Source organism: Anser anser (genome assembly GCF_964211835.1).
Source record: "Anser anser genome assembly, chromosome: 6".
In the NCBI taxonomy this organism is placed as follows: Eukaryota; Metazoa; Chordata; class Aves; order Anseriformes; family Anatidae; genus Anser; species Anser anser.
Window position 1 is genome coordinate 13,517,094 of NC_139726.1, and position 20,603 is coordinate 13,537,696.

At 45.9% G+C, this 20,603-nt stretch overlaps 1 protein-coding gene across 7 annotated transcripts in view; it reads left to right on the forward strand.

The window, feature by feature from the left end:
- The window catches only part of MRAS (muscle RAS oncogene homolog), a 41,163-nt gene extending 22,272 nt beyond the window's left edge, over positions 1–18,891 (forward strand). For 6 of the 7 annotated variants that reach the window (XM_083840975.1, XM_083840976.1, XM_083840978.1 and 3 more), the window contains 4 exons: positions 9,336–9,489; positions 12,554–12,653; positions 13,916–13,995; positions 17,984–18,891. In XM_083840975.1, the coding sequence (XP_083697101.1) occupies positions 9,336–9,489; positions 12,554–12,653; positions 13,916–13,995; positions 17,984–18,083 (434 nt within the window). In that variant the 3' untranslated portion in view covers positions 18,084–18,891. The other variant, XM_083840979.1, reaches the window with a different exon arrangement.
- The last annotated feature ends 1,712 nt before the right edge of the window (positions 18,892–20,603 follow it).

Below are 20,603 nucleotides of genomic sequence, written 5' to 3' on the forward strand. Positions count from 1 at the left end.
ACTTGGATTTGTGGTATATTGTCAGCCTTCAAAATGACAAAGGGGTGCCTATTTCAATCCTCTGCATTTAGCAAGGAGTGTTTAATAGGGTTGTGTGGACAGGCTGTGAGCCACTGTGGCAATCTCCTAGTGTAGTTGGCCTACATAGTCTTTAAGGAGGATGCTATGCTTCAACAGCACTAGGAAGAAGAAAAGTAGCATATCATTTCTAGTTAAATCTGTTTCCTCTTGAGTAATGCTGAACTGCTGCACCTGTCTGCTGAGAAACTCCCCCCTTTCCTGTTAACATAGTGTCTACTCTGCTGTTTGCATGAGGATGTGCTGTAGCTGGCTATGCCTCTCAAAGACAACCTCCCGATAGTTCTGCCAACTGTGAACTCTACAACATGGAGCTGTAAGGTGCCTGTGCATGATTACACCATGCTGCAAATGGCATTTGGGGGTTGGCATCCCTGGTGGCAGAATTATACCACAGTGATATTGATGTTTCATTGTGGTTAGGCTCGTCCCCTGGGAAATACCAGTAAGAGGGTAGCTGAATGAGGGTTATAACCAGAAGGAACACTTAATCAAAACTGTCATCTGTTGACAGTGAAGAATTGTAGCACCTCTCAATTCCCATCATTCAGGCATGATGTCTTCATATCCAGTTACCTGTTTTATTTAAATACACGTTGGGTAGCAGATAGCAGAGCAGATGTAACCAAGATTTTTTAGTTCTCTGAAGAGAAAGGGTGGGAAAGACAAAACAAAATACTTGATTTTGCAGGTGGGGAAGAAGCCAAGTATTACCTAAAACTGCAACTTTTCAGTTTGTGGTGCAAGAGACAGACCGACCAGAGCTCTAAGGCAAATCTTAATGCGACAGGTTTTGTTTGGTTTAATATGATGATTAAGTTGTACATAAAGCAAGCAAATATTTTGTACATTAGTTTCCCAAGCTCATGTATATGGCCACTGACATAACTGAACTAAATTCAGTCTGACTTGCAGTAAGCTCCTACCTCCACCCTCTTGTCATGAAAGCATTCAAGATCTCTGGTGTCTCAGCGTTTGCAAAATTGGTGTGCAGGGTCAAAAAACCAGAAGTTGGCATCAGTGATGGAACATGGAGGGTTTCAGGATTTACCGTGAAGGCCATAAGCTTGGTCTGACTGAGGTCTTAGTTGTACTCTAAGGAAATGTCAGATGCATTTTAGTGAGTACAGATGGCCCCCAAGGTCTTAAAAAAAAAAAAAAAAAAAAGCCTTAACTCAGTATTTCTAAAAATACTGTAATCTTGCCAACGTTTGTCATGGTGTCACCTGTATCAGAGATACTTGCTTTCAGTTAACTGTCCCATAATGTACCTGCGTAACTTTGTGTCTTAAATACCAGTGTTACATTAAAAAAACGTTAAAGATCCTGTTGTAAATGAAATTCATTCTCCCCCGTATATTGCTTGTTAGTCCATAGTCCAACCCTCTAAAATGAGCAACCTTTATCTTTGCTGGTATTTGCCATGTTCTGATATAATAGTATCAGCTGTTGTGCACATTGATGTCGTCTGAAACAGTCTGTTTTTTTGTAAATTATTTGGAAGAAAAAGCATCTTTCACTGAACACTTGATATTGTTGTTTATTCAAAAAGAAAATCAAAATCTGACATGGGGAAATAGGTGGTTTTTCAACAAGTAGGAACTTAACCATTTGTTTTCATGAAAAAGCCTTTTTTATTTGCTCAGATGAAGTTCAGTGGCGGTACTTGGGCTGAACCAAAATCATTTGTGGCTTTTGATGGCATGCAGGGAATCCCTGAATTTCAGTACTCTTGCACTCACGGAGGTGAAGCTGCAGCTTCTCTCTCTTTCCTACCTCTTGAGATTTTTGAACAGTCAGAATTTTAGAAGAAAGGCAATATTCTTGTATGGAAACACGTGAGCCTTTACCATCTTCGCAGTAGAAATGGGGCATAAAGACTGACTATCACATGTCTTATGCCACAGCTTTGTGTCATGGGCTTTTTGGATCTAGGACATTCTCAGAAATTGCCATATACTTGAACAGCTGCTCTTGTTGTGGTAACACATGGTTGCATGAATCACTTAAGGCGTGAAATTAGGGACAAACATGATAGGAAGGGTAGAGATGCATCATGATAAATTCTGGATTTCCAGTTGTCTTTTACGGCTAAATTCTTTACAAGCTGTTGTGTGGGGCAACTTTTTTTTTCCCAGTGCTTGTTGGTGGGGGGAGGAAGGGAATAAACAAAAGCCTATTTGCCTCACCCTGCCTACCTCCAAAATAGGAGCTAGTTTTAGAAGTTGAGACTACCAACTGTGTGAGGGGCTTCATAAGTTTAAGTGCGCAGAAATAGTTTAAAAATAAAATATATGTTGGCACCCAACAACTTAATAAAAATAAAGCCCACCCTCTTCCAGGCTGTTGCCTGAGCAGTTCTGTACAAAGCATCTCTAGCATGTAATATCCGCACCAGCATTATGTTTAGAAAAAAAAAAAAACACTTGTGCTAGCCAGCTTGCATAAAGCATTTGGCTTCCCTCCATGAAGACCTCCACCCACATTTATTTGATAGCACTAACTGGCAGTGTGATGAAGTGCTTGACTGTTTTTTTTTTTGTTGTTTTTGTTTTCCCTTTGCCGAAATCTCTCACTGAAAGTAGACCTAAATGCTTTTATTTCAGATCTTAGACCTTGGAGACAAGCCCGAGTCCAAACTCTTCCTTTACGTATTTGCTCTCTGGCATGGACAGGTCTCTGTATGTATGTTCTTATTAAAGAAGAGTCAATGACTGTGTGATGTATACTTGATGTGTTCAAGTCCAACAGTACCCTGGGTGCTGAGTGCCAAAATACTTTATTGGTGGCCTTATGCCAGTTTTCTGAGATCCACTGTTTGGAGGACAAGTGTCATGGAGCAGAAGAGGGCAGTTAACTTGGATAAGGGATGCACGGGCAGTTTGTGGCTAGCCCCTGTTTTTAGGTTGCTGCCTCCCCAATGAGGCTTTCAGATCAGCCTCCAATTTTCTCTGCATGTGTTATCTTCATTTACTCCCTGCTGTTCATACTGAAATCAGCGCAGTGATGTGCTTGATTAAATGCATTCACACGCAGGTGCTGTGTAGACACATCAGGTTAAAATTAAGTGGGGACCAGGGTTAATCTGCTTTGATTAACTGTTGCTCCAATCGAGTTGCTGTCATTAATTTTGTACGCTTCTTTCTGCGTGCAGGCTAACTTGGCAATTAGCAGAGGTTTCTTTTGACGTGGCTGTAAAGTGCCAGTCTGGAATTATTAATCTGGATGTGAAACCAAAAGTGGAGTATCTCAGTACAGCAAAATTTCCCTAGTGGTTGAAGATTCCTCGTAGCTCATAAACCAAACACAGATTTAAAAAATGGTGGTGAAGAGGAAAGGAAGAGATGACCGCAAACACATGGCTTAGGCATGCTGATGAATTGGGCTAACCCCTTAGCTGTCAGTAGCCCATTGATACCAGTGAAGGAAGGAATTGTGCCCATGTACTGGGCAAAATGAGGTTGTGGTCTCTTCTGTCCTTCCACCAGCATCATCGAGATGAATCTCCCACTGCCCGTAAGTTGTATTCCTACTACTGAGCATTTGTTTTCCTTTTTATTTCTCAGTTTTATTTCTCCTCCTTCACACAGTTCTCCACCTCATCCCCTGGATGTTCTTGCATCAAGCTGGGCTTGTCCAGTCCTGGTGCATCGCTGTGGAATAGCAGCAAGTGGGCTCCTGCTGGGCTCTCACTCCCTGCCCAGCATAGGGAGAGCCACGTCTCCCATGCATTTCTTTCTGCAGAGGGTTTTTGCTGCTAGTTGTCTCAAGACAGGCTGTCTGCTTTTCTCTTCAGGAAGCTTGGGAACAATTCAGCCAGGAGGCCAGAGGGAGATCAAAGGTCACTTGAGACTTGCAGGCAGAATGGTTGTTTTGCAGCTTTCTTCTTTTTTGTTTTTGTTTTGTTTTTTAAACTTTGGGTAGTGTCATTGAAATAAATTAAGTTTATACTTTCATTCTTTTTAATTCTTCATGTGTACAGCATTTTCTCTCCCTTAATAGCTTGGATTTTGCAACCTTGAAAGAGTTTTTTTTGTTTTTTTTTTTTTGTCTTGGGTTGTGGGGGTTTTTTTCCTGCCAGGAAAATTTTGATGTTGCAACACAGAACACAGAAGGCTTTGAATAATTGCCCTTTGTTAGAAAAAGAGCTCCTTTAAGAGTTCACATCTTTATTTTGTGTATTGATGTGGAAGCCTGTCATCTGAAGGCTCTTCTTTTCTTCTTCCTTAAAGAGAGGGCAAGAATTCAAGTACTCGGGTTTTCCGTGTTATAACATCTATGTATTTAGTTAGGGCACAGAAGGGCTTGTAAAGCCCCATTGTTTCCCCATCATGTGTTTTTTCCCTGTGAAAAGCTCTCATGCCAGGGGCAGCATGGCCATATCTGAGCAGGCCAGTGACAGTCAGAGTGACCAAGCAAAGCACTTGCCTCTCCTTGCTCACAGCATGGGCACCTCCCATATCTCTGCAGGGTGATTTAGGGTGTAGGAATACAAAATGCAAGCTGGTCCCTGTGCTCCATCTGCTCAACACCCAAAATACCAGTTCCTCAGCTGAAGTAAATGGGGTCATGGGGGCTGCCCATGTGCTGCTGGTGGAGGGAGGATGAAGACTGGACATGGTTTTCCTTAGCCTGAGACTGTTTGGTTTGCCTTGTCAATTCAAGTTAGGCCTTCCCTTGACCTTAACTACGAAGCCGCGGGGTAGCTGGGAATGGAGGCTCTCTCTGGCCCCACCTTTGAAGCAGAGCCACTGTACAGAGAAAAAAGCAAGACTCAGAAGTGCCAAGAGGAGTCTGGCTCCGTAGCCCATAATGACAGCGCTCCCCTGACAGTGCCACGTTCCTACTTCTGCTCTTTGCTCCAGGGACTCTTTCTGTATTTCGCATTAAGAAGCTGAAGAGGCACAAAATGCCTGGAGTCAGGCTTCTTGTTGTTGCTTCTCTCCCTGGCGCTGTGCACTCAGGTTCCTGTCTGCCTGCAGACCCGTTCAGCCTCTTGAAGGCTTGCACACGTGCTGCATGCAGGTAGCCGAAGGGATGTCATTGCAGACTGCTTGCAAAAATCAGGTCATACACATTGGGCTCGCCTTTCTGGGCAAGAGATCAGTGTGAACACAAAGAAAGGTGTCCCGTCCCTGAGCTTTGTGGTGCCTTCTTCTGGGAAGGCAGGTGCTCTGAGAGCTGTTCTCAGGTCTGGCTGCAGCAATGTGCAGGTGCCATTGGTGTCTGATTCGGGATGAAGGATAGAAAAGGGTTTTAACCTGCTTGTCTGGTCATCTTACGGTCCCTGAGATGCTATAGAGAGTGGAGAAACTCTTGTGTTGATCTGTCTACCTAACTGCCCAGTAATATACAGGTAAGACATGGGAGGCAGTTTTGCTTAGGCATGGAGAAAGAGGAGCTCTCCTGCACAACCAGGTCTGAGCTTCCTCAAGGCTGGGAATGCTGGTTTTGAGTCTGCACTGAATCCAGCCTAGGCTCTAGAAGAAGCAGTGTCATATCTTGGATTTCATAGTCCGTATGTCTCTGCCCTTGGCTTAGGTTTACATGCCTGTGTCTCCGGATGGGCACTCAGAGCACACCTAGTTATAGAGGTGCTGCCACACAGAAGAGACCTCGACACAATGAATGCTTCTATTTTGGGCCACAGAGCTTCCCAGGCTCCCAAGTCTGCTCAGAAGTGCTTTCTCTGAGCAGCCACACTCCTGCCTAATCCATCAGGACTCGCAGGAAAATGGTGTGTAAAGCTCTAAGGACCCCATTAACGCAGAGCTCATCCTAAAGGTTGTGGTCACATCCACTGGAAGGCAGAAAAGGCCGCCTGTTTGCTTAGCAACCTCATCCTCAAAGCAAGAGACCTCATGCTGGGCTCTCACAGCCTAATTGCTCTTATTCTCCAGCTGATTTGCATGATAGGTCTGTGAAATGCCTCTTGCACAGCCGCCTTTGGATGTCCCTTCCTACTTCCGACACAGTTGTTGGCTTCTCCTCACTGCTCACCCAGAGGCTTTCGTTAGTGCTCCTCCTTGCTTCCTCTTTGGTCAAGTTTGTGGGAACTACACCAAGTTTGTGCAGTGCAGGGAGAGGGACTTCCGACAGCAATCTATGAATTTGACTTCAGTTCTTGGAAGAATGAGGTAGGGGAAACCCGCTGAGCTTTCTTCCAGCCTGATTTCCACATTGGCTTTTATGTGCTGCCAGGGTGGCAACTGCCAGTAAGAGGCAACTGCTGGTTTTAAAGAGTACCAGGGGAAGAGAGCTCACAGTTCTGCTCTGTTCATGATTATTTCTGGGTCTTCTGGGCATCCTGTCTGCAGAAACTGGGATTATAAGAACGTGAATGCTCCTCACCCAGCTGGGAAGCTGCCAAATCACCTTCCCAGTTTCACCTTTCCAAGACTTCTGCTTGTTTCTCATTTCTGTATGCAGTGGTCCTGCTGAAGCTTTTGTGCCAAGGCATTGCACTAGAGGCAAAGCTGCTTGCATCTGGCCTTTTTTTGGAGCTGGTGCTTTCCAGGATGTGGCCTAGTTCTGCCTACAAAAGGATGCCAATCACACTCTCGCTCTGTTTTATCACAATTTGTGCAGCACAGAACCATTAGGATAGGGTGGCTGTCTCTAAGAAGAGCATATTTAAAGTTAAAACAAGGACTTCTGGCCAACCATGGGACCCTTGACCTTGTACGAATAACCCATTGGACGTAATTTTCACTGCTGCGTGTCTTCTTGCTTGGATTTCTGAAGTGCCATTTTAAATGCTGCCTGGACTTGCTCTTCTTTCTATGAACGCTGCGAGTGAATTCCCTGTAAATAGTAGCTGCTGACACAGCAGCCCTGCCTATGTTTAGCGTGATGCCATGGCCAAGATCCAGGAGAGGTAGGAGTGGCAGGAGCGTAACCCCCGGCTGCTCGCTGGGGATCCCCACAGCCCCCAGGACTCCATCCTTGCCCTCTCCCAGGGGACAGCAAGGCTTTGGGGGGGCCAGCAGCTGGGCATGGCTTGGTGGGTACAACAGCAAGAGGGGGGCTGGATGCTCCTCGCAGGAGGTTTGCAAATGTGTCAGGGCGAGGGGAAGTCTCTGAGCAAATCGCCGTGCAGGATGCGGCACATCCCTCTCCACCTTCTTGCCCTCGGCTTGTGCTTGGGCACCTGCCCCATGCCAGGGGGAGGACGGGCAGGAAAGCCCAGCCCGCTGCACCGCAGGTTGGGTGTGCGGGAGGGGAAGGGAGTGTGTGTGTGTTTGTGCATACGTACACGGGCTGTCAGCTCTCAGCCTTGCCCTGACATCGCTTCCAGCTGGTGCAGGAGTCAGCTGAGGGCAGCCCAACCTCTCCTTACAGGTCGGGTGGATAGGAAGGATTAATTTCCTCTTCTGTCCCAGCCACACGGTCCTGGCCTTATTCCATGGTAGCTCTTCTGCCCAGGGCATAGAAATTCACCAGTGCATGCAGTGTCGTTGGCTTGTTTTTCGTCTTTTCCTTTTATCTTTATTTTCCTTCTTTCTTGTTCTTCCATTTTTGTATGGTCCTTACGAATAGCCTGGACGCCTTTGAGCTGAGACCCTTGTTTCCTAGGCTCAGGGGAGTGAAATGGGATAAAAGGCTATGAAAGGACACCCGTGACTTTCTAGCAAGTTCCAGCTTCTCAGCAAACAAGCCTAAATCTCGGGGTCTTTGCAAGAGCCTGGAAGCTCTTTTCATCATACAGGTTTCTGGAAACAGCCAGTCAAGACTGGTGAGAGGAGGCAAATGGAAGTGGCCGGGGATTTTTAAGGGGTCTGCCATCACCAAATGCCTCCTCCAGCACAGCTGCCTTTCCTCCAGCCGCAGAAGAAAGGTGCAGGCAGGTCTTGGGGCATGCTGTGATGTGCAGCGTGTTGAGCGTGTCCCTGTGTGGCCACCCGTGCTGATTCAGCAAGTAACGCTGGCAGTGAAGTGGGCTTTATCCTAGCTTCATCTGGAAATCGGGACAGCTGGAGTACTTAGCCTGCAGGGAGCATCTTACTAGGACTGTGGGCCTGCTTGGACTAGAAAAACCCATATCGAGCCCTGTTGCTCTGTCAGCAATGTGAACCTGCCGCTGTCTCCATCCACCAGTGCCCAGGGCTTTCCCTGTCACTTGTGGGCAGCAGATGCTAACGCTGTGGCTGTACAGCGGAGGTGGAAACAGTTTTCCCACCCTGCACGGTTGGCTGGGACGTGAAAACATTCCTAATCTTCACAAAGGTCCTGCGTTCACCTGTAGGGTACAGCAATGCACGTGGACAATGACTTCAGAGCAGCCAGTGCGTTTTGAACTCACCCCTTGTTTGTGTTGGTAGCCTAAACTGCTGGACTCCTTTCATACCCTCCTCCTGCCGGCCAAAATCGTGGCAGCGTGCTGAGCTGGAGCCTGAGAACTGGCAGTGCTAACGTGCATCAGTATGGGGTGTTTACGCAGAAGGCAGGTGTAGCAGCTTCTAGATGTGGTTCAAGAAGTAGCTGATGGGACGGCCTGGGAGGCAAAGTGCCAGAGAGCCAGGAGGTTCTGGCCGCACGGGAGAGGAGGTTAGTCTGTTGGGGAGCAGCAGCTGGTTGCTGCCACAGCCAGAGATGTTTTAGGGGATTTGAGCATAGATCTAAGCGTTGTCACTGGCTGTCCTGGAATGCAAGCCCACACACAGAAAGATGACTGCTGTATATGATATGCAAGTCACTTAAAGCTTTTCTGCTTGTTTTAACTCTCTTCTGAATATCAAAACATGACTTGCGACGACGTCTGTAGGGGAGTTCTTGAAGGCTGTACCATCTTGCTCTGAAAGCGCATAATTGTGTACAAATAATATCCAGGCACTGAGAGAGGGAAGACACTTACAGCTATCGTTCTGGGTTATCTCTCAGCTCTGCTGCACCACAGTCTGCAGATTGTCCCTGACATTTAAATTGCCATTTACTTGCTCTTCCAGTCTTGGGTTTTTCCATGCAGGGAGCTGAGAGATCTGGAAGAGGAGGAGGAGATGGAGGGCTTCAAAATATGTTGAGCCATATCTTGGCAGAGGACAATCTCCCTAGGTTCAACGGTATTTGATATTCTGAAGGAAAGTAAAATCCCTATAGTCTTCTGCATCCCCTTGTCCCTCCAACTTGCTTTCATGAAATCTTGCAGCCTTTGAGAGGACCAAGCCCAGCAGAGGTGGAAGGGCTGTGCTGGACACACAGCAGTGGTAGTAGCTGCAGTTTCACACAGTAACTAAAAACCTTCATCTCTTTTGTCCTAGTTCTGGATACTGCAGGCCAAGAGGAGTTCAGCGCGATGCGGGAGCAGTACATGAGGACTGGAGATGGCTTCCTTATAGTCTACTCTGTGACAGACAAGGCCAGCTTTGAGCACGTGGACCGCTTCCACCAGCTGATCCTCAGAGTCAAAGACAGGTGGGTGCTGGTGCTCCCCGACCCCACTGCAGGCTGTGCCAGGGGTGGTTGTGTGTCCCCCCCGCCTGTGACCTCTTGTATGTCCCAGAGCGATTCCTTGTGTGCTCTGTGTAGGTTTGTAGATATGCATGTGGGGAATGAGAAATAATTTACCTGTTCTGATAAGCACGCAGTTAGTGTTTTCGATGTGGAAAAGCTCAGTGAGTCCTATGATGAAGTGAAAATGGTTTTGGAAGGGAGAAGCTCCAGCCAGAATGGAGCTAACAAACCCTAAAAGGTCCTACACGATAAGGGCCTGGGAGCAAGTGTCTTGAAGGGGAAAACACCTCGGGTCGGGAGGAACTCTATTCCTTAAAAAGGCTGTAATGCAGTTAACTCATAATACTATGCAGCAATGAATAAAACATCTCTGTGTGAGTGGGTAAAAGCAAGACAGGTTGCCTGCTCCTCTCCTTATGCGCGCGTGGGAGAAGGTAGCGCTGAGGGCTTAATCGTGGTGAGCGATTGCGTCCTGGCAGACTTAAAGGAAGCTGCCAGGGCTTTATCTTGCAGATAACTCCCTCTTCCCATCCCGCTTCGAGAGATGATGAGTCCTTTCGCACTGGGTGGGGTGTGAATTAAGCTCTTATATGTCTGCAGCTTTGAAACACTTAGTTTTTTCCATTCATAATGGCTTTTAATTATGGAAGTCATCAAGAAAAGCCACCAGAGGGTTCAGGCCTCGTTGCTGGCTTCCTTTTGCAGTTCTGAATAACTTCCCCACAGGAAGGGTGGACGCGTATCATGTGAGGTTCACAGCTGACAGCTCTTCCAGTAAAGCATCCAAAGCAGAGCCCATGAGAGTGGAAAGTAAAGGAAAATCCGCCCTTTGATTTCATCTAAATGAACAAAAATGTCAGTCACTCAGCCTGCCACCCGGATAACAACGGCGTTTCCTTCCCTGCCAACTAAGCTTAGGGCAAATTCAGCCTGTTTCAGAGAGCTGAGGAAGAGAGGACAGTGTTTCCTCTAACCTGCTACAAACAGACGTTGGTTTTATTTAATTTAGCTTCACGAAAATAAGATGTGGCGCTCATTGTTTTGCTCTGGACTGAAACTTCTACCCCTCCTTGTGCCGTACGAACACAACGGCGGCGTGTGAGAACCAGGAAGTGAAACTGCTTTTGTTTCCCCGCGCTGGAGTGCATAACACCAGGAGTAACACTTCATCCAGAGCCTGAGATTGTTCATACTGCTGTAATTTTCTAAACAGCACAAAAAAAAAGAAACTGTCCTGCCAGGCCTGTGCTCAGCTAGGAGCAGGACATCGCCCAATTTTCAAACTAGCAGCCAGTTTTGAGGGTTTAAAATCCAAAGGAATTGCAGGCTGCTGCTTTAGTAGAGCTGCTCAAAGCCTCTGTCCCCTTTCTTTCCATAACCTTAATTGCAGTAAAACTTCCAACTACAGTAGCTTTGTCCAACTAGCAATTGTACAGCTCACAACAGGGAACAAAGTCCCCACAGAGTTTTATGCCTGATGTAAACAAGGCAAATGAGAAGCTGTCCAAACGTAATCCCTTTCTTATCAATGTGCCACAAGCTAAAAGGAATCAAATAATTCAGACAAGCAAGCGTTTTGCTCCAGAATAATCAGAGTGAAGATGTATCAGTGCTCAGGTATTAACGTTAAATCAAATCCACATTATCAGAATGAGTAACTGTAAGAACCATTTAAAATGCAGAGTGCAGTACAGTGTATTTCTAGCCAGAGCAACGGGGCAACGTGCCAGGGAGAAGATGGAGCCCTTATCGTCTCGATGAAAAATGACACAAACTCTGTTTGAAAATCCAGGAAAGTCTTTTATGCAGCAGTGAGTGCGGCCAGCTGCTCCTTACCCCAGTAAAATCAGCTCTGTTACAGCAGAGAACATTGGAATCATTTTAAGAGGGTTTAAAGCTAAATACAAGAAAATAATGCTGCAATAAACATCAGTGATCAGAAGTTACCTCCTCCCTCCTAGCTGTGGGTAAAAGCCACACAGCACAGCTTTGCTCTGTGTAATGCAGCTGGGGGAGAGGCTCTTGTGTGGAAGGTGGAGTGGGATGGAACTGCACTGCCAGCACCTCCCAAAGCATGAACTGGCTGAGTTCAATCACCAGAGCTACGAGGACTCTGCCGGGGCAGAGGATGAGCCACACACCTCATCAGGAAACCCTCACATGGGGCATGCTGCGGATGAACGGGTCTCTTCACTTGTGGTGTCTGAAGACAGTCACTTAGATGCCTGGCAAAGTTCAAGAAATAACAAGCAGTATTACAGAGTGAGATGTTCTTGGTACAAAAGGACAGTTGTTCACCAGGCTTTTGCTCTGGGATTAGGAGCAGGAGATGGTAGGTAACAGCATCTGGAAACACAGCAAAAGGCTTTGTTTCACTCCAGCCTCCTCCCAGCTACCCTTGCCAGTCTTTCAGTTGGTGTTGGGGTAACAGGAGTCATTTGGCCTCAGTCATTTTCTTCCCAATATGTCTCCCCTAGTGCCACCTCCACAAGTCTGTCTTTTCTTCCCCATAGATGCTTTCAGTGAATGAGCATTGTTCTGTCCACCACCAGGACATGAACTAGTTCCTCCAATCTCTTTACCTTGCAGCGACTAGAAGCTGTTAAGATATGCAGTTATGAGATGCCTTAACTGTTATAAAAGAGCCCCATTTTCCTGTTCACGATCTGCTTCCATGCCTTAGTTAATTTCCTTTTATAGCAGCAGACTAATTCTGTAGTTCTTCAGCTAGTTGGATCTTCAGTCTATTATCAAGTATTGCAGAAATAATGGCACTTAAGTCCCTGAAGTGCCTGCAATAAGGGTGGATGTGTGCAAGATGTCAAGGTAAATTTTTATGGTATGAACATGCATCGTATGCGTAGCTCAGTCTGGTGGCTGATGCCTGTATGATCTTTCTTTATGTTATGTGGTATGTCTGTAGCCAAAAATGATCGATGATATCAGCATTACAAAGTGAAACTTATATTCAGCATTTTGTATTGTAGTCTGCTATTGTTTTTGTTGTTTGTTTGTTTTTCCCCAGAGAGTCCTTTCCAATGATCTTGGTGGCGAACAAAGTTGATCTAATGCATTTACGGAAAATTACAAGAGAACAGGGAAGAGAAATGGCAACAAAACATAATGTAAGTTTGCAGGATTGTTTAATTGCTCATTGTAAGTCCCATTACAGGCAAATGGAATTCTCTGCTCATTTGGAGCTGAATTAAAGTATTTTTCTTACAATCGAACATTTACAATTGCACTTTCGACTACCACAAAGCAGTAGCTATAGAGTTCCCTTTGGGTAGAGTCAGTTCATCATTGAAACTAGAAGCTCTGCTGCACACCAGGCTATAGCTGATCTGTGGCCATCATGAAACCATGTGCACAAGCTGTCTGCAAGTGATGAGAAACGTGAATGTTCAAAATGAAGGAAGAAAGCACACCCTCTTGGGGTGAAAAAGCAGTCAGGAATTAGGAATTATACCCAGGTGTCCATATGAAGTAGGCTTGTTAAAGATAATGAAGTTACAGGGCTGTAAAGCCTATATAAATCTGGCCTACCATCTTAAATTTGCATTATTCATACTGTAGTTTAGCCTGAGAAATTGGTCTTGGATTGGTGTAGATCACATGGTACTCCACTAATCACCTCTAAATGCCAGAGCATACCCAGGGGGAAGCAGCAACTCCCATAGGAGGAACTTAATGGAAAGGCAGAGGCAAACAAGCCTGAGACCTTTTGGCAGCTTGCTGTGCCTAGATGGCAAACTGTGCTGTGTTTCTAAACAAGGCACAATGGGAGTTTGTCAGGGCAGGTCCATCCCATGCCCCCTCCCCAGGGAAGCTCACTTCTATAAGAACAAGTACACCTAGGCTACAGCACAACACGTTGTACTCATCTGTAGGTACACGCTTTGGAAAAGGATGTTTTTTGCAAATACTTTATCAGAAGGCAATTTTATAAATCTGCCAGAGTGCTGGACAAGCACTCTAGGAGGCTCCATCTGTCTGTCAGACTTTGAAGGAGATCATTTTAAACTGAAGGGGAACTGTAGTCATGAAATATTCATGCACTAGGCCTAATAAAACATGGCAACCAAGACTTCTTGGCAAGTGCTCATCTTTCAACAACCCTTGTCTATTTTCAGGTCTGCAAGCACAACTTAGGGGGAGAGAACATCTGACTACACAAAGTCTATGATTACTCTTCCCCAAATCTGAGCTTTCTGTGAGCATGATTGTGTTGATAGCAGTGTCATGACAGCACTTCGTTTATTGGTATTTCTCCAGTCTCTTAGGCACCCAATTTCTCCAGCCTGGAGGGTTTTTCATTTTGAAACTAGTTTGCTCCCAACACATTAGCTGTTACAAATCTCTTTTGTCATGTATTTGTCTCCTTCAGATTCCGTATATAGAAACTAGTGCCAAGGACCCACCTCTAAATGTTGACAAGGCCTTCCACGATCTCGTTAGGGTAATAAGGTAAGCTGCAAACACTTGGCTCAATTAGTGCCTGTAGATGGGACATGCAGGAGTCCTGGTCTTGGGAGCCAGATGACTTTTGGGGGCAGGAGTGTAGTGGTTTGGTTGGGGGTGGGGGATTTCTGGGTTTTATTAAGCTTCCTTGTTCTGTATGTGCATATAGATGTTACTAACCAGAAGTTTGCCTTTGCAAAATATCATTATTAGGCAGTTTGACAACTAGTTGTGGCCATGACAAAAATATGTTAGTCACTCAGCAATGCAAAACTTGCTGTAGTAATCAGCTTTAAAAGGCCAGCATTAAAAGCTTTGGGCTAGTAATGTGGGTTTTTGTAGCATTGTCATCTCAGGGTCTCGTGTTGCTCTAAGTTAAAAGGACTGGCTCTAATTTTGTAGGTAACTTTTGCTCATTAAATGGAAAAAATTAAGCCATTTTATATGAGAAACAGCATGACCTAATGGCTAAGCCACAGGTTTCCTCCTCAGACAGCAGAGGTTTGTTCCCAGTTCTGGCATGAGCTGCCTTTGTTCGCTTTGGCAAATGCCTGCTCTCCGGGCGAACCCGGCTCCCGCCGCTGTCGGCAAGGTGCTGCCGTCCAAAATCCTGGCTGCCCCGCAGGAAAAGAGCTGCACGCACATCTCAGCATCTCAGCTGATAACCTCACATCTCTGAGAAGATTTGTTTTTTCTGACATGGGTTGTCTGCCAGATTTTTTGGGGCCTTCGTTTCTCATGTTTTGGGAGGGTGCTGAGCTGAGATAATGCTCCTCCCTGCCATGCAGTCAAAGTGCCTTGCTCGGCAATTAAACCATGAGGCATTATTCACAACGTATCTGTACTTGTGAATATCTTAGCACAGCCTCGAGTCAGCCTCCATCAAAAGCAGATGGTACTGCCCACTCTTCCCACATATCTGAAAAGCAGGGGGCAGAAAATCTTTGGAGAGCTGCGGAGCTGAGTTGGAAATGTCCCAAGTTGTTTCCCAACTGTTCTGGAACTCAGCATTAGTTGGCCAGATACTCCTTTTTGTTACAGTGAGCTCTTACCACAATCTATTCTATTCTGGAAAAAAAAAAAAAAAAGAAAAAAGAAAAGGAAAAAGAAACACAGCAAAAATAAGATGGTAAGGCTGTTTGCTTTCTCTATATAATGTGGCTTCAGACAGGCACAGGCTGGATGGAGCATTTTAATGATCCAGCACTAATTTTTGCCCTGAAAATGCACTCCATAACATCACAAATAGGTGATGTTCCTCAGAACTATTCCTCAGTTCCCGAGTAGTTACAAAGAGCTGTTTCCAGCCACATGAGGCCCCTTCTGAACATAGATGTTCACAAGAGCTTGAACTGTGGTTGAGACTTATAAGGAGCAGTTGAGGTCCCTTGGTTTGTTCAGCCCAGAGCAGAGCAGGCCGAGGGGAGGCCTCATGGCGGCCTGCAGCTCCCTCACGAGGGGAGCGGAGGGGCAGGCGCTGAGCTCTGCTCTCTGGGGACAGCGACAGGACCCGAGGGAACGGCATGGAGCTGGGACAGGGGAGGGTCGGGCTGGGTGTTAGGGAAAGGTTCTGCACCCAGAGGTGGTCGGGCACTGGGACAGACCCCACAGGGCTGCGTTCAAGGCACTGACCCTGACAGAGTTCCAGAAGCGTTTGGACAACACTTTCAGACACATGGTTTGATTTTTGGGTGGTGCTGTGTGGAGCCAGGAGTTGGACTCAATGATCCTTGTGGGTCCCTTCCAGCTCAAGATATTCCTTGATTCTATGGTTCTAAGTTGGAGAGCAGAGAGACATCGCGTGATCTGGTTATTTGCCACAATGCAACTTTGCCTGGTCTTTGGACATTGCAAACTGTCTGCAGCCATAGGATGGATGGTATCGCCCACCAAGCACGGCTTTTCTTTTCCTAAGTGAGCTTTACCAAATAAAATGTAAATTTACAACTCCCTAATAAATATGCTATTCCTGGAGTGCTTTACTATTTCACAGCTCCTGAGAGCCCATGTTAGTTTGCAGGGTGAGGACTCATTCAGGGTTGGTACACTTTGTGCTCCTTGCACTTCGCTGATGCCCACTTTATGTAGTTTTGTGTGTTGTTTTTTTTTAAACAAGCTGTTGTCTGAAAGTAATCCAGAAAGGACTTGGTGACAGAGCTTGCCCAACAGATCTTTAAAAATTCCTGATACACCTCTTGTGCTGCAGTAGAGTATATGCAAGCACCATCACAGCAGAAATCTTGAATGGGTGCAGGACGTGGTTTTCTGGATCTCTAAAACCATTCAAGAATGCTTGTGGCTGCTCAGTGTTTATTCAAATTAAAGTATTTTTTTTATTTCTGCTTTCTTACTCTGAGCTTTTAAGTTTCATGTTTTTCGTGCCAGCAGCCTTCATGCTTGCTGAAAACAAGTCTTGCTAGTCAAAGTTGAGTTGATTTTTTTCAGATTGTTGCAAACATTTGAGAGTTGAGGCTGTAAGAAAAACATCAAATAAAGCAACAATGATTTGTCTCCAAACTTTGTCTCATTCTGCTCCAGATAATGTGGTCTAAACACTCAGCTTAGTGCCTGACATATTACACAGCAAAAGAGGCTGGTGTTGAGCTATTCGTGCTCTTAGGTTTGTTATTTAGACTCAGTCTGTGGAAGCTGCCTATGTTCATATGGTTTATCTTGCTATGAAATCTAAGTCTACAGACTGCCTGTCAGGTGTTTGAACTACAAAGCCTTTTTCTGTTGAATTTGCAATGCTGGACTGACTTGAGTGGCTGGTGCGAACAGGTACAGCTCCCCTCAAGCCAGTGGACTTTTTGTCACTATTGCAGCGTGACAAGACTGGGTATAGCTGATGGTGCAGAAGTGTCTGTATAGCACCAGGTGAGGATCTGACTCATCATTTAACCATTAGGCCTCTTTTAAACAATATGACTGAGCAATATCTCATCTTAATGAAAAGGGAGAAGCCATCAGCAGAACATCAGATGAGATGGAAATAGTATTTTAGGGGTTGCTCACAACCCACCTGACTGATAGGGGCTGCTGCAGCGCAGTGCAGGAGGGCTGGCAGCTGAGCGTTTCTGATAGCTGACTTCAGGCAGCCAGGAGCATCTTCCTGGGGCCAGCCCCAGACAAAGGCTTAGGGCTTGCATCCTGCTCCCGGTGCACTGGTGCTCATCACAACTTCCGGGAGAAGGCCAAAACCTTTTTGGCAGCAAACACTGTTTTTTATTACTGTTTTTTGGAGAGGAAAAAAAAAACACATTACCAAGTCTTCATCAGTACAGTTGGCTGGGGGCAATGCCACGTGAAAGTAAATCTTTCCAGGAAGGTCTGTTTCTTTGTACACCCTGTATCAATTTTGCCGCCTTACTGTAATGAGCACTAGCAGCAGTGTGGTGGATGATCTGTTTCCCAGGTGAGCATCCCTGTTGATCCCTTGGAGCATCCCTACCTCCCAGGTGAGCTGAGCAGCACTCTGGCAGCGGAGGAGAAGCAGCAGTTCTCCCAGGACAGCTGGACTCATAGTCCCTGCCGTTAGCCTTGATGTTTGCTTATGGCTTCTTTCCTCACAAAGGGAGGTGGTTGCTGCTAACTGTGTGGTACGAGAAACCAGGTGGGGGTGGAAGGGTGTATGGAGATGTATATATGCCAATATATAGAATAATAGAATGTCCTGAGTTGGAAGGGACCCATAAGGATCATCGAGTCCAACTCCTGGCTCCACACAGGTCTACCCAAAAATTCAGACCATATTGACTAAGTGCACAGTCCAAGCACTTACTGAACTCCGACAGGCTTGGGGCTGTGACTACGTCCCTGAGGAGCCTCTCCCAGTGCGCAACAACCCTCCCAGTGAAGAACCACAGCTATGTATATATGCACCCTAAGGTGCCTTTCTGCTGGCTGCCCAGGGTTCTGGATGCCAACACCTGAGCCAGCCTGGTGGCTGCTTGTGCCTCATCTTATTTTCTTTCCTCCCTCCCTCCCAAAACAGGCAACAAATCCCGGAGAAAAGTCAGAAGAAGAAGAAAAAGACCAAGTGGCGAGGGGACCGAGCCACAGGCTCCCACAAACTCCAGTGTGCCATTTTGTGACGGGAGCGCCCAGGAGCACCTTGGACGTCTCCCTCCTCCCCCCGACCCATGGCGAGGCGCAGCGCAAGGCCCCGCTGGGCTCCCAGCGGCAGCTCTGGCTCGGAGGAGGAAGCTCGAGGGGTCCGGACCCCGGGGTGATCGGCCGGAGGGGGCTGCGCCTGGGGCGCCGCAGGAGCCGCGCTAACAGGAGGTGGAAGGGAGCGGCAGGACCTCGACGCTCAAACATCCCCAGCTCCTTCCAGAGACCTCCATGGTGTTTGTTTAAAAAAGAAAAAAAAAAAAGAAAAAAAAAGTGTTGGTTTTATCTACAAACATTTCTCCTTGTGACCCGCTTATGAACAGCCATGAATAGCCCCCTGTTTGGTACAGTCGTGAGTGTTTGTGTGGGGGAAGGGAAAGGGCTTTTCTTTTTTTTTTTTTTTTTTTTCCCTTGTCCTCTTCTCCTTTTTCGTTGTTTGCTCAGCAAGCATTGGGTTGCAAAGAAACATGGCTGGGGTTAGATTTTTTGCACTGAACTCTCTCCTATGCGGCAGTGCCAGAACACGACTTCATATGAAAGTGCATAGATTTGAAGGAAGAAAATGAATTCCAGCTGCTCTGGGTGCTCCAGACATTGTGTCAGACTCTGGAGGGCAGCCAGCTCACAGACCATAAACTCCAGCTTAGGAAAGGAGGTTTGGGCTTGGATATTTTTTTTTCTTACCCTTTGTCAAGAGGTTTTGTTTCTGTTTTGTAACTTGGGGCATGTCAAAGTTAAGATGTTTTGTTAACCTGGAAGTATTTAAATTAAAGTAATTTACAAATGGAAGGGTATGTCATCTTTGGGAGAGGGGGAGAAGCAAAAATTGAACTGAATTTGTTTTCTGGGTGTTGAATTTCTCCCTCATAAATGTGTGTAAAGTGGTGCGATCTAAATCCCTCGTTAATATTCCTTAACCTTTCCCTGCAAAGCCACTCTTGGGTAGATGGATTGTTTTGCTTTTCCCAGGCTCATCTCGCGCAGAGACAAAAAAAAAAATCTGTTTATGGGCTTTGGCTCAATGTTTCTTCATTTCTTCTCCCCTTCCTTGAGAGTTGATGACTTGAAAGGAAGAGGTGTTTTTAATATGGCTCAAGTGGGATGTGTCTCTTCATAAGCTTCGTGTATCTAAAACCTTTCACTGAAAACAGCAGAGACTAAATATCTTTATGCTTTGTGAAGAGGCAAGGCAAAAAAAAAAAGAAAAATCTGCAGCAATTCAAGCTGCCAGAAATGTGATTGTGCACATCCTGGAGGGAACACATCTTTTTTCACACCTTTACTGGCACCAAGAATTGTAATGGCAATTTTTTCTTTAATTTAATGGATTGTCATCCGCTGGACTGAAGCCATCAGTTCCATTCACGGGGTCACCAACCTCCTTTGAAAGTAACGACTTGCTTTTCATCAGCTTGAATCGTATTCAAATATGCTTTATGGGCATGACTTAAAATATTGGCAGAGCATAAATACTTGAGAGTTGAGTGTCTGAGCACAGAAAGTCATAGAACTGGATACTGAGGAGCCATACGAGATGGTGGATCATCACAAACTTAATTGTGTGTGTTTGTCTTTGCAATCTGTTTGCTGCTGGATTTCGTTTCTTGCCTCTTTGCCAGGTCACCTTGTAAAGTGGGAGTTGGCTGCTGATTACACTTCAGGTGAGTGCAGCTAATGAAAACATTTTCCTCATTTGTCCAGTCTTCATCACGGCCAAAATACAGCAAACGTCTGCAGCCATCTCAGCAAGCTGCTTAGCATCGTGCTGGCTCACCTGCCTCTGCCCTGTTCTCTGTGATGACAGATGCTGGGGATGGATTAGCGAGGGGGATATTGGAAGGAAATGTTTTTCCTGGTAAAGTTGCAACACCCTGTGTCAACTAGGATCTGGCTTCAGACCATCGCAGTGTTTCTCCCACTGTAGTTTCCTTATTGGCTGAATTGTGGTGGCTGAAACCTTCCGGGTCAAATCCTGGCTCTTGAGACTTGCCATTATCTTTGGGGGGTGAAGAGCTCCCTGTAGGCATCTCTCTCATTTGTTCCGCCTTCACACGGTGTCTGATGCTTAAAACCAAAACAATTTGCTGTAAGCCCATCGTTGCATTCCTGCCTGAATCCCTGTCTAGTCTGACTACAGGCCTTTTTTTTTTTTTTAATTACAAACAAATAATGCTATGGGATCCCACACACAAGAAGATGATGGCATTTTCAGGGAGCTCTGCTAATACCCCCCAGAGCGCTTCCACTTAAAAATAACCCGATTTCTGCTGAAACCCCTCATCCTTATTATTTTTATCAAAACCCTTGGGAATGCTTGCCTGAAAACAGCATGTGTGCATCTTGAGTCACATCTGCTGGGTACTCAGCACTGCATGCAAGAAATTATCTGCTTTTTCTGAAAGCATCTTAATTGTTTCTTCAGCTTCTTTAGCAACTAACAGCTACTGCAGAATAACGTGGGGAGGAGGGGAAAGGAACAGATTAACAACTAAATATGCATA